This window comes from Puma concolor, chromosome A3 (genome assembly GCF_028749965.1).
Source record: "Puma concolor isolate L17-30 chromosome A3, mPumCon1.1.hap2, whole genome shotgun sequence".
In the NCBI taxonomy this organism is placed as follows: Eukaryota; Metazoa; Chordata; class Mammalia; order Carnivora; family Felidae; genus Puma; species Puma concolor.
Window position 1 is genome coordinate 97606872 of NC_141669.1, and position 12982 is coordinate 97619853.

General features: G+C 41.8%; 1 protein-coding gene across 2 annotated transcripts in view; it reads right to left on the minus strand.

Moving 5' to 3' along the window:
- Positions 1–12982, minus strand: part of SEC23B (SEC23 homolog B, COPII component) — a 46456-nt gene that overhangs the window by 18812 nt on the left and 14662 nt on the right. For both annotated transcript variants that reach the window (XM_025932822.2, XM_086701594.1), the window contains exons 10-14: positions 10872–10995; positions 9490–9570; positions 4302–4391; positions 3278–3384; positions 1681–1834 (exon numbers count right to left, since the gene is read on the minus strand). In XM_025932822.2, the coding sequence (XP_025788607.1) occupies positions 1681–1834; positions 3278–3384; positions 4302–4391; positions 9490–9570; positions 10872–10995 (556 nt within the window). The remainder of the gene's footprint in view (positions 1–1680; positions 1835–3277; positions 3385–4301; positions 4392–9489; positions 9571–10871; positions 10996–12982) is intronic.

The window sequence follows — 12982 nt, forward strand, 5'->3', positions numbered from 1 at the left end:
CCTGCTCGTTTTAAGAAAACCTGATTCAAAGCTCACTTTCCCCTTTCCCCAAGGCTCACTTTGCCAACTACCCGGACCTTCTGCTCAATTTTCAAATTGTTTCAAATGTTGACATTCCCTGAAAAAATGGTTCCATGGGACAGCAAGGGCACACACACACCTGAATAAAGTTAAATAGGTGTTTGATCATGAATCCGTGCTGTGAATTTCCATAACAGTAAGCCTATGTCAATTACCGATTTACTGCTTTGTAGCTCCAAATTTACTCTTGCCTGTTGTGAAAAGGGCTTGGGCCCTTTGAATATTTTTCCTGTGCCAGTTGTCATGATGTTAAGCTGTCAGTAGAGTGTGCTGGAGGCAAGGATGTTTCAGCGTTCCAGGATGCTCACTCAGAAGGAGTGCCTGTGGCTTCCCCAGTGCTGAGCTCCTGGAGCCAGCAGCTACCTCTGTATACCCTGTGTGCCTCTGATGAGACACTTCCTTATGAAGAGTTTTCCTTGGCACCCCAAGGGTAGACTTTCATCATCCAATTCCAGAGGGTGAATTTCTGTCAAGGTCCTCTGCCATGACACTAGGGCAACTTCCTTGCCAAGAGAGACTCAGTGAGCCAAGGCTGTGCCCTCCCACCTAGATCAGCCCTGGGAAGTAGAGGGTCCTTCCTTGGGGGATCTACCTGAGCCTAGAAGTAATGGCTGCTACACATTTGCTCTTCCTATATTCTTTAGACTTCTCTTTGCTTCTTACTACTAGCCAATCCCTCATTATTCAAAGCCTCTGTCGTGAGTCTTTTTTAAATTTTCTTATATTGTTTGCTCATCAATGAAACTCATTTAAGTTTTATTTACTTATTTTGAGAGAGACAGAGAGAAAGAGAGAGAGAGAGAGAGCAGGGGAGGGGCAGAGAGAGAGGAAGAGAGAGAATCCCAAGCAGGCTCTGCGCTGTCAGCAAAGAGCCCGATGTGGGGCTTGAACCCATGAACCATGAGATCATGACCTGAGCTGAAATCAAGAGTACATCACTTAACAAACTGAGCCACCCAGGTGCCCCAATCTTTTTTTTTTTTTAAAGAGAGAGAGTGAGTGTGCATATGCATGAGCAGGGGAAGGGCAGAGAGAGAGGGAGACAGAGACTCTCAAACAGGCTCCATGTGCTGTGTGGAGCCCGATGTGGGAATCAGTCTCACAACCCTGAGATCATGACCTCAGCCAAAATCAAGGATTGGACACTCAACTGACTGAGCTACCCAGGTGCCCTGTGACAGTAATTTTTAAGTAAAACTTTCCCTGCTTAAATTACTGTGTGATTTATCCTGATTAGACCCAGAACAACACATGAGGCATCTCTACATTCAATGGGCCACAGACACCTACTGCTGAAAAATATCACCCACACCTGGAGGGAAAAAATAGAACCACAGCTTCCACAGGGACTCATCTGAATCAACTCTTTGGGTACACAGATCTGCATCTTTCGCCAAATGTCCTGTGCATGCATTCCTTCCCAACTATAATGTAAGCCCTTGAGGGGAAAAGGTACTTGTAAATGTGTTTGGCTTAAGGTAAGCAACAGAAAATTCTTGTTGACTAACTGTATGAAATGACAGGTTTAAGCATCAGCTTTCTTTTCTCAATGTAGAGCAGAGACTAAGACTGAACCTGGTGCCACAGTGCCCAACTTACCAGTCGAATGAGCTGTCGGTCTAGCCACCGGAGCACATCAGGCCCTTCCTCTGACTCTGCACGGAACACCCCCAGCCGAGCCATCAAGACTGCTGCAGCCTCCTGGTCAAATGCTGCTTCTATGTGCCTGAGCTGGCTTTGTGCATCTGCCCAACTGACAATTCCAGAATTAGTGCCATGCTTATATTCAGGAGAGACCAAAAAGCCAGCTTTCCATTAAGATAAAGAAACCTAAGTCCTGTTACTTCATCTAAGGCAACATAGATTAGAACTCAGTAAGGAATCACAGGAGTTTTACATACATTCTCATTTGCCCTCATGTGATCTCTGAAGGATGTAAGTGCAGAGGAAAAATTACGGAGAACTTCCCAATGTGCCATAAGTTATCATGAAAGTAGATACCCAAAAGGTGCCTAAGACTCCAATTCCTTACTCTAGGTCAATCTTGCAAAAATCTATATGTTTACAAATATACAAGATGACTTTCCAGCATCATACCCATAGTAGAAAGAATTAGCATGTATACAAAAGTTTTCTAAACAAATAAAGACATTATTAACAAAACTGAAAGACAATAGACAGACCAGGAACAGATATGAACAACAAACAATAATCATATCCAGAATACACAGAGTCCCTGTGTAAATTAATGAACAAGAAAAAGAAACAGGTTTTACAAAATGGGCAAAGGCTATCACAGAAGAAATATATATGGCCAATAAACATCAAAAGTGCTCAACCCATTAATAAACATGTGAAAAATTAATAAATATGTATTTTAAAATACATATAAAAGTGGCAAACTGCTCTATATTAGCATGTTAGAGATCAATAATATTAATTATTAATGAGAAGACAAGACTCTCCTTACAGTATTAGGGAGAATACAAATTAACTTCTTAGAACAGTTTTACAGGATACAAAATTCTACTTCTATGAAGGGGCTGGAAAGAAATACTCATATACACAAAGACCTAAACCCATGAATGCAGCACTGTTGGAAGGAAGGTAGGACCTGAAATTCCTTGAAGAGAGGAGTGGTACATCCCATTCAAACCATGCAATGCTGTGCAGCCATTACAACCAGTGAGGAGCTCATATGTGTTGACGTGGAAGACGTCCTTGATACATTATTGAGAAAAGTTTGTAAGTATACTAATATAAGAAGCCATCTGTGCATATAATACACACATACGACACAACTGCACAGAAACGGGACTGTGAAGATAAATACCGGTGTAGTAATAGCATTTCACCTCTGGGGAGAGTGGGCAGAGACCCATTCTTTATACAATTATGAGCTGCTTGAATCTTTTACAAGGAGGATGTATTTACGGGTAATTTATCTGGTGGTAATGAAAATTAATTTTTAATTAATTTATTCCTACTTAAAGAGGATTCTTCTAGGCAAGTGTCTGCAGGCCTAACTAGGTTAGTCCGCAATATCTCTTCCTCCTCCTCCTTCTCTAATCAAATCAGTCTGTGAGACTGGTGAGAACCATTCAATGGAACTATTAAGATAAACTAACAGATGTTAAATGATCTCTTCAAAAGAAAAGCACTGGTGGTTCCACAGAAAGGAAACCGGGATGCTCACTTTCGGGCAATGGTGGTCACGCGGATGCGCCTCTGGGTGCTGGAGTGTTGATACTGAGTGACAAACTGGATGGCGCCTCTGCCTCCCTGGGGGATCGGGGCGTTGTGCTGCAGATGATAGGCCACACACCTGGTTACTGTTACAGGCATGACTCAAACACACATGGTCACAGAGCCCACTGTGCTCTTCCTAAAACAACTAACACAGTGGTGACAGTAAGGTTCTCGATGCACTCTGAATGGTACATTTAAAATCTGGGCATGTCACTGTACACAGCTTTTACCTCAAAAAAACAAAAAAACAAAAAAAAAACCCAACCAAATTCAAGTAAATATTAAACTCAAGTTACTGATATGCATGCTGAAGTGTTTAGGGATGAAAGACACGACAGGAATTTGTCTTAAAGCAAAGTAAAATAAAGTAAAACGCAAACTATAGAACTATAGAATCTAAGTGGTAGGTGAGGATACCTGTAATTGTACAGGTATTCACTCAGCAATTCTTTTCATTTTTCTGTACATTTGAATTTTTCTAAATAAAATAATGGGGAAAAACTGACACACTCAAAAATTCACCAACATTATGATGGCTGGTAAAAGCCAGTTCAACAATTTAAGTGATGAAAGCAATCTGCTGTCTGACTCTGACCAAACCCTGAAAGGAAAAAAAGGGTCGTGCCAGACAGACATCAGGCAAACACAAGCCCAAAGAAACATCAGTCTTCAGAGAAAGAAGCTAGAGGCCACCAGTCTGTAATAAATCAGAACACACAGGGATTCCTAGGTGGCTCAGTCAGCTAAGTGTCCAACTCAATTACAGCTTAGGTCATGATCTCACAGTTGGTGAGATCAAGCCCCGTGTTGGGCTCTGTGCTGACAGTGCAGAGCATGCTTGGGATTCCTCTCTCTCTGCCCCTCCCCGCCCCACATACTCTCTCAAAATAAATAAACACTTAAAAATAAATCAATAAACCAGAAAACACAACACCAAGAGACATGAATACTCATAAAGAAATCCAACTCACTTGATTGACTACTTCAAAGTAGATGCCAAGTGTAGATGTGGGATCCATGCCACAGATTTTCCACTGACTTGTGCCACCAACACCAAGCTCCTGGGGTAAGAAGAGGAATTAAAAATAAAAACAAAAAGCTACTCCTGTGGTTAACTGCTGATGAAAAATACTGACTCTAAGAATGGTAGGCTACTTAAAAGATTTCATTCCAAATGAAAATTTAAATTTAACTAAAAAAAAGTACAATTATAAGCCAGCATAAGGTTTAAGATTTATTACAGGCCTCTAAAATTAAGCTTTTTATATTAGAACTTGGACCAATTTCCATTATATCACCAAGATAGCTCTTTTTCCCTCTACACACACACACACACACACACACACACACACACACACACACACACACACACACACACACACAGAGTATGTAACACTGAAGTTAGCTGAAAGAAGCCACGGTTAGAATTATTGTGAAAGTTAGCTTGAAAGTTTCACCATTATTATTAGAACAAGAAATAGTTACAGGATATTAACTATTAATTATTAATTTTGAATCCAGTTCCTTTATGCAAAAACTACATGTAAATCCTTGTAAGAGAATTTAGATTTTAGTGGTATGAAGCCTGCTTTTTATTGACTAGCTGAAGGACTCCCAATGATAAATGAAGTTCACTGAAATGTGAAGAGTGTTGCTGTTTTAAGCAGGACATCTACAAGAAAAGGCTGCAGGTGTCAAAAATACCTAGAATTGTCAACCAAGATCACTAGATTCTGCAACATACATTCTTATCATTCAGTAAATATTATACGTTTTAACATACTTCATCAAAATGCAGAATAGTAGGGGCGCCTGGGTGGCGCAGTCGGTTAAGCGTCCGCCTTCAGCCAGGTCACGATCTCGCGGTCCGTGAGTTCGAGCCCCGCGTCAGGCTCTGGGCTGATGGCTCGGAGCCTGAAGCCTGTTTCCGATTCTGTGTCTCCCTCTCTCTCTGCCCCTCCCCCGTTCATGCTCTGTCTCTCTCTGTCCCAAAAATAAATAAACGTTGAAAAAAAAAAATGCAGAATAGTAGATGCCAAGTGTTGTTTTTTTTTTAAGTTTATTTATGACAGAGAGAGAACAAGCAGGAGAGGGGCAGAGAGAGAGGAAGAGAGAGAATCCCAAGCAGGCTCTGTGCTGTTGGTACAGAGCCTGATGTGGGGCTTGATCCCTCATGACCTGAGCCAAAATCAAGAGTTGGACACTTAACCATGTGAGCCACCCAGGCACCCCCAGAATACTGTGCTTTTTAGGAAGTAACATGAGCATGCATCGAGAGGGTCATATTTCTTTTGTATGACTCTGAATTGTACACTGCACCCAAATTGTACACTGTCAGGTTAAATAGAGCTGATACCACTGTGGTCTCTACAAAGCTATGCCAGGAGCCTTTGTACCTGGCCAAAGAACCAGCAATCTCAGGAAGGAGACGGTCAGAGGGTGAAGGGAACATTCTTAGGTGAAATCACAGAGCAGCTCTAAGGTAGAGAGAAGAGAGGGCTCTGTTTCATCAGTATTTCCAAAGCAAGCTGGTGAGATGGATGGATTTGTACATGTCACCTTCCCTTTTAGTGGCCTTTTCTAATAGAAGCAGGGAACATCTGTTGGAAAGTGAAGGGCCACACCGAGGGAATATGGCGAAGAAGCAAAAGAAGATTGCATGCCTCCCTTTCTTGGCTTGCTAATCCTTTCTCCCGAATCTTCCCATACCACAATTCAAGTTTTAATATGTGAAACTTAAAGTTTCAATTCAAGGGATTCAGAGTATGCCACTGCAAAATACACCACTCTGACATAAGGATTATTTTAAGTGGAAGGTAGTTTGAAAAAACAGACGTACGAAAACTCTCTGCCCTCCACCTACTAAGGGCAGGATGATTCTCAATCATCAAAGACAACTCTAGATGCTTATCAGCCCAGAGAGGGCATAAGACGAATCTATACAAGAAACATGCTAAGACCAACCCTCCTTCTCTTCCATTAGCTCCCTCCATCTATCTACCTTCCACACTGTGCCAGCCCTAGAGGCTCAAAGTGCCTTTCCTGTATCTTGTCACTTTTCTACAGATTTACTGTTCTTTTGTTAAGATACCACATAATCCCAAGTTCTAACCATCCCTTTGATTTACTCCCTACTGAGTACATACATGCAATGTGTTTACGTGTAATGTGTGCGTTAATTTATTCTATTATGAAACCTGTCCTTTGCCAGTCTTGTTTGCAGGGCCCAAGCCAATGAAATCAAGATGGGTAGACAAAAAGAAAATCTTCCCTCTTCTATCAGCACCAATGCCTGAGTGGGCCACAAACCCTCCAGAGCCCCAGAAGTACATTTTCTCACTAATACACAAATTCCGTATGTAAGCATTTACCTTGCATTTACCAGAGTAAGTATGAAGATAAAATTAGGAAATCACCATTTGATAATCTCCAATGAAACATAATGATTCAAGTAAGGATAATCAATGGATGTTAAAACCATTAGGTAAAAGGCTGTTGGCAAGCAAGATATTCACATTTTGCCCCAATCTCGTTCAACAGATTTACTGCTAACGACTAAAAGGAAATGTGCCCTTATAACAGAAAGATGTGGGGCAGTCATCACCTTCACCACACTGTCTAACTCAGCACCACTAACACAGAAGACCAGACAGAAGTGGTTCTTGAAGAAACACACGAGGTATAAGATTACCCAGGAACTGTGGTGGACAAAATGGTCTAACCTGAATCAAATCACTAATCTAACTTTCACTTTACAGAAAATACAGAGAGGACAGAAACCAGTTCACGGCCACCACAAGGAAACAATCAAATACACTGAGAATGTGTGGTACTCTATTGCAGAAGAGATGGGCACTTGGCACTGTATCTTCAACAAATCGATGTCATCAAACAAAACAAGCAAAAAACCCCAAAGAACAGAAGACCTTCCAGATTTAAAAAGACTAAGGATACATAATGCTAGATGCAATACTGGTTAGCGTGTGGAAGAAACAGCTATGAAGGGCATTTAGGGAAAAATCAGGGAAAGAATATGACTAAATACAGCTGATATTAGCAAATTATCATTTTCTTATCTTAGGTTTGATATGTCATGGTAGGAGAACATCCTTAATTTTAGAAGATACACACTAAAAGACTAAGTGTCATGACACCTGCAACTTGTTTTTAAAGGTTCTGAAGAAGTATGATAAAGTAAATACGGCCAATAGATAATAATCAGATAGACAAAGCAAATATTGCAAAAATAGAGGACAGAATTAAGACAAAATGTTAACAATTACTGACTCTAAATGGTGGGTATACAGGACTCTTTCCCACTTCCCTAAGCTTCTCTGTATGTTGAATTCTATCTCCCCCTCTTTGCATCCTCCAACCCCCTCCCAAAACCTCATCGTTGAATTCCTACCGGTTCCTAGAACAGCTAATCAGCTTGCACTGATTCATAAAATTATCTTCTAAGGAGATTTTAAGTCTATGGAAAATATTTTGGAACAGGGTAACCTTCCAAAGCCCTCCCAGGAATTAGGGGTATAAGTCCTTTCATACACTGGGATAATGAGTGACTCCTCAGATGGGCTTTAGGGCAGCAACCTGCCTCGCCCAGGGGATTACAGGAATATTCTCTCAAATCACCTTGCCTCTGGCAACTTCAACAAAACATTAACCAAAGTAGTCACTAAGCATTATATTAAGCGAAAATAAGTCTGTCAGAGAAAGACAAATACCATATGATTTCACTCATTGGTGGAATTTAGAAAACAAACTGAAGGTTAATGGAGGGAAGTGGGCAGGGGATGGACTAAATGGGCGATGGGCATTAAGGAGGGCACTTGCTGTGATGAACACCGAGTGTTGTGTGTTAAGTGATGAATCATTAAATTCTACTCTTGAAACCAATAGTGCATTGTATGTTAACTAACTAGAATTTAAGTGAAAACTTGAAACAAAAAACAAAAAAAAAAACTAAAACCAAAGTAGTCACTAAGTGAATATTCACTGCTGATGAAGACAAAAGTGAGGATGTAAGGGGCGCCTGGGTGGCTCAGTCGGTTAAGCATCAGACTTTGGCTCAGGTCATGATCTTGCCATTTGTGGGTTCAAGTCCTGCACCGGGCTCCATGCTGACAGCTCAGAGCCTAGAACCTGCTTTGGATTCTGTGTCTCCCTCTGTCTCTGCCCCTCCCCTGCTCACGCTCTGTCTCTCTCTCTCAAAAATAAATGTTAAAAAAAAAAAAAATGAGGATGAGAAAGATGAAATCTATGTGGGCTTCCATTGTGCCAGGGGCTGTTCTGCACGTTTGACCTGAACTTACTCATTTAGCCCTCCCAACAGGTACTATTACTATCTCCACTTCCTAGATAAAGACGTTAAATCCCAGAGTGATTAAGTACCTTGTCCAGGCCATAAGATGGCAGGGGTAAATGTGCACACTTGTATCCACATCTGGCTCTACAGAGTCCAGCATGTCCTCATTGAAGAGGACATCGAAGGAAGGACGTAACTATGACAATCCCAGCCCAGAACCACTCTGGAGGGGCCTCACTGCACCCAATGGTCTGTCTCCTAGCAGCTAAAGTATAAGCAGAGGAAGTGAGCCACCAGCAAAGCCACCTCACCATCTAGTGGGTTAACTTAACTTTGTTCACATATTCTCAAAATGTGTTACCCAAAGAACATACCTGTCTGCATGTACAACAGTGTCATTCATGCCCAACCAACTCAAAATGGTCTCTGAGAAGTGAGATAAAGGTATCACCTCTAAGGCAACACACAAAGCTTTACCCCTGAAGGCTTCAGCTGAATGCCTGCCTTGCTACACAGAATACCTTGTGGCTCATTGTCACAGAGACCCAAACAAGGACAGTGGGGTTAGGGGAACCTAGGCTCTAGCCCCTCCATATCAGTTCTGACCCAGAGAACAAGATACTTGACCTCTCGAGCCTCAGTTTTCTCCTCTCTGACCCTTTAGATAGATGGAAGGACAGACAGAAAAGACACCACCTCTCAGAGTTGTGGTCATCAGTAAAGAGTTGGCCCTTCTCCCCTCACCACAGACACAGACACATCCCAACAAGTGACATAAGGTCACCCCACTGACATTTCTAATGAATTAAATCCTGGGGCAGAGGGGGTGAGAACAATGGAGTTTTCCTTACATTTTCTGACACACATGGTCCTTTCACATTCAGAGACACACAAGGACCAATGGCTCCTGCAACTTTCAGCTCTCGAGAGGTCTAAAATGGAAATACAAGACAACATAAAGTTAAAATTCATTGAGAGCCATCCTCTCATGAAAGACACAGCTAAAACTTACAGGAAAAATATGGCAGCATTATCATTCCAGTGAGAAGAAATCCTACATGGATTATTCTCATACAAACTTTTCCGTGACCACTGTAATCGGATAAAAACTAATAAAATCCTCCTTTAGAAACTGCATTAACTTTGTTCCAAAGATGATGCAGCATTTTGAACTTTTTCACCTTTGAAATTATTGTACACATAGAAGAAAATAATTCTGCCAAAAATACATTTCTTTCCAATCCCAAGTACTTAGCTGTAATTATTTATAATCTCTGATCAGTGGATATACTGTTGTATGTTGCTTTAAAAATGCTTAATTCAAGGGGCACCTGGGTGGCTTAGTTGGTTGAGCATCTGACTTCAGCTCAGGTCATGATCTCACAGTTTGTGAGTTCGAGCCCCGTGTCCGGCTCTGTGCTGACAGCTCGGAGCCCGGGGCCTGCTTCGGATTCTGTGTCTGCTTCTCTCTCTGCCCCTCCCCTGCTTGTGCTCTGTCTCTCTCTGTCTCTCAAAAATAAATGTAAAACATAAATAAATAAGTAAATAAATAAATAAAAATGCTTAATTCATGAACTCCAACATAACTACATGGCCAACATACTTAGATTTTTAAATCTCAATTCATTAAAGTCTACCTCTCTTCAGCTCAAAAAAAAAAGAAAAAAAAAACTCAAACATTTGAGATTATTTAAAGTTTATCTCTAATTCTCAAAGTAATAATCCCAATTGTATCACGTAGCAGCCCCTTCTAATGTTTTCTCAACAACTCAGAATGACGTGTGTAGGGTTTTCAGTCCCTACGAGAAAAAGGAGGACCCAAACTCCCACTACTGCACTATTTCTGAGCACTCTGGTTAGTCTGCAGACAGCCACTAAATATAAACATGGTTTTGGGAATGTGGTGGCCCATACCGACGGCCAGGGGGGTGCTCAACACCACGTGGCAGCCTCTGTGCTCAGCCTGCCGCCACTTCTCAGGCCTGCTGTCCTAGAGCAGGACCAAGCAGAGCCTGCAGGGGAATCAGACACCTCTTTGCATAAAACATTAATATACAGGTCACCCTCAAGAAGCACAGTAATAGAATCAATATACCTTGTTCAACTATTTTGCCGGGAACCTTTTAATTTACTTTTTGATGTCTGTGTCCAGCAAGGTGAGGCTTCTACAAATCTGACTACTAAATAAGTAACAACACTCTTCTTCCGTTAAAATTTTAGAAAGTTATCATACCTTCACTTCCAAAGTAGCACCAAACGCCATGCGAAAATCTCCGTTGAAATCTTTAGTAAAAATTCTCTGGAAAGTCTGCTTGAAGAGAGAGGTGTTGAAAGAGTCTCCCATCACCATGTGGCCTCTAGGAAAGAAGGAAGAAAGTGAACATTTAGGATGACTGAAAGCCACTCAGATGCTTCCACGGTGTTCACAAACAGTAATTTAAAGAAAGAAAAACTCATGTCTGTGAAGGTACTACTAACTTAAATGGGAAACAGCAGGTTCAATTTGTACTTAGGAAAGACACTATTTTCAAAATATCAAAGATAGGACTCCTTAGAACAGTTCTAAATCTGTCCCACAGAGGTGGTCACACAAATCTACAGATGATACAACCTCATACTATACACCCCCACATGTTACAAAAATGAGTGCCTGTACAAACTCAAAGTCCAAGCAGACTCTATGATATAGTTCATTCTATCACACAATGTCAATCCCTGGTTGTGATACTGTGCTATATTTCTATTAAGACACAAGTTAAGACACAACCACTGGAGTTGCTAAATGGAAGAGCATGGACAGACCTCTCTGTAATATTTTTGTAATTTCTTATGAATCCGTAATTATTTCAAAAGAAGAAGAAAACAGAAGAACCCTTCATTGGTAAACCCACAGGTTTAATGGGTCATCTCCTGAGGAAATGCATCCAGCTCCCCTCATTTACTCTCCTCTGACAGGGGAAATACCCAGGCTGCAGGAAATCCTTTTCAGGTTAATTCACTACCTCAAAACATTGAATCTCTGCCTGTATGCAAATTATCTCTAGTGTATGAATACCTATATGTATCCCTTCTTGAAGTTAGAGGAAAATACTATTCAAAATTTCAGCAGTTCATGTATTTGGGCAGATAAGCACCACCTGATGCAAGTTATGCATCTAGTCATTGATCATCCAATAGGATTTCAGAATTGGGCAGGATACAAGATCATCTGGTCCAGCTATCTCAGAGTGCCTGACCCCTCCAGGAACAGAGATGGCTCTTTGGCCCTATACAGTCTACTCTTCTCACCCTCCTTAGTCATGGGATCCATGGTTTCCTGAGGGAAAAAAAAAAGGCTACATTTCCCAGCCTGCCTTGCATGTGGCTGTGTAACTCAGCTTTGTTTGTTGGAGGCAGGCTTTGTGATTTGTGGAGGGCCTTCTCATGGGAAGACGCATATCTTCCTTGGACCCCTCCTCCTTCCTGCTGCTATAACACAGCAAGAGCCCGGTTACCATCCTAAACCTCAGGTAGCACAGAAAGGTGGTGGAACAGCACAGGAAGGGCCTCAGCCCCAGGGATAATGAAACTAATATCCCAGCCCTGGCTGCCTATTTCCAGTGTCTACTTCTGTTGCACTCACACAAACCTAATCCTGACTCACACCAACCCTGCCAGGTTATTATTACCCTATTAGACTTGAACTCCTCCAGCATAGGAGGCCACACCCTCCACAGGTAGTCCATTCCAGGCACGGACAGTGCTGACCGTTAATATGGTCTGTCTTCATACTGGCTCAAATTCTATTTCCCAGCAGCTTCCAACACTGGTTCTAGTTTTCCCCTTTGGTCACACATGTAACAAATCTGATGCCCTCTCCGCAGAAGAGGCAGTCGATTGTTCAATATAGATCTTATGCCCCATCTGTCTTCAGTGGTATCTTTTCTAGATCCTTTAATCGCTCTCATTATGACACAGTTCCGAGTACTCTCCGCCATTCTTACTGCTCATCTTTGAACTGCCCCAGCTCATCTGTACATCCCTTTTAAACTGAAAATGCTCAGAATGGAAGATGATATAATCTGGGTGTGCCTGGCACCAAGGAAACTAAGCACTATGGTCTTCTCTGAAGACGATCAATTCCTGTAACACAGCCTACCTACCTTGCCTTTGCTGGAAGTCCTCCCAAATGGTTGGCTCACCTTGAGCCACAACCAAAACCTCTGAGACTAATGTCACTGCTAACATGTTGCCCTGATACCATATTTGTGTAAGAGGTTATACGACCTAAACACCAAGTCATTCAGGAATCAAGGACCTCGCTGAGAATCTGATGGAAGTGATGGTCCCTCTCCACTGGAGATA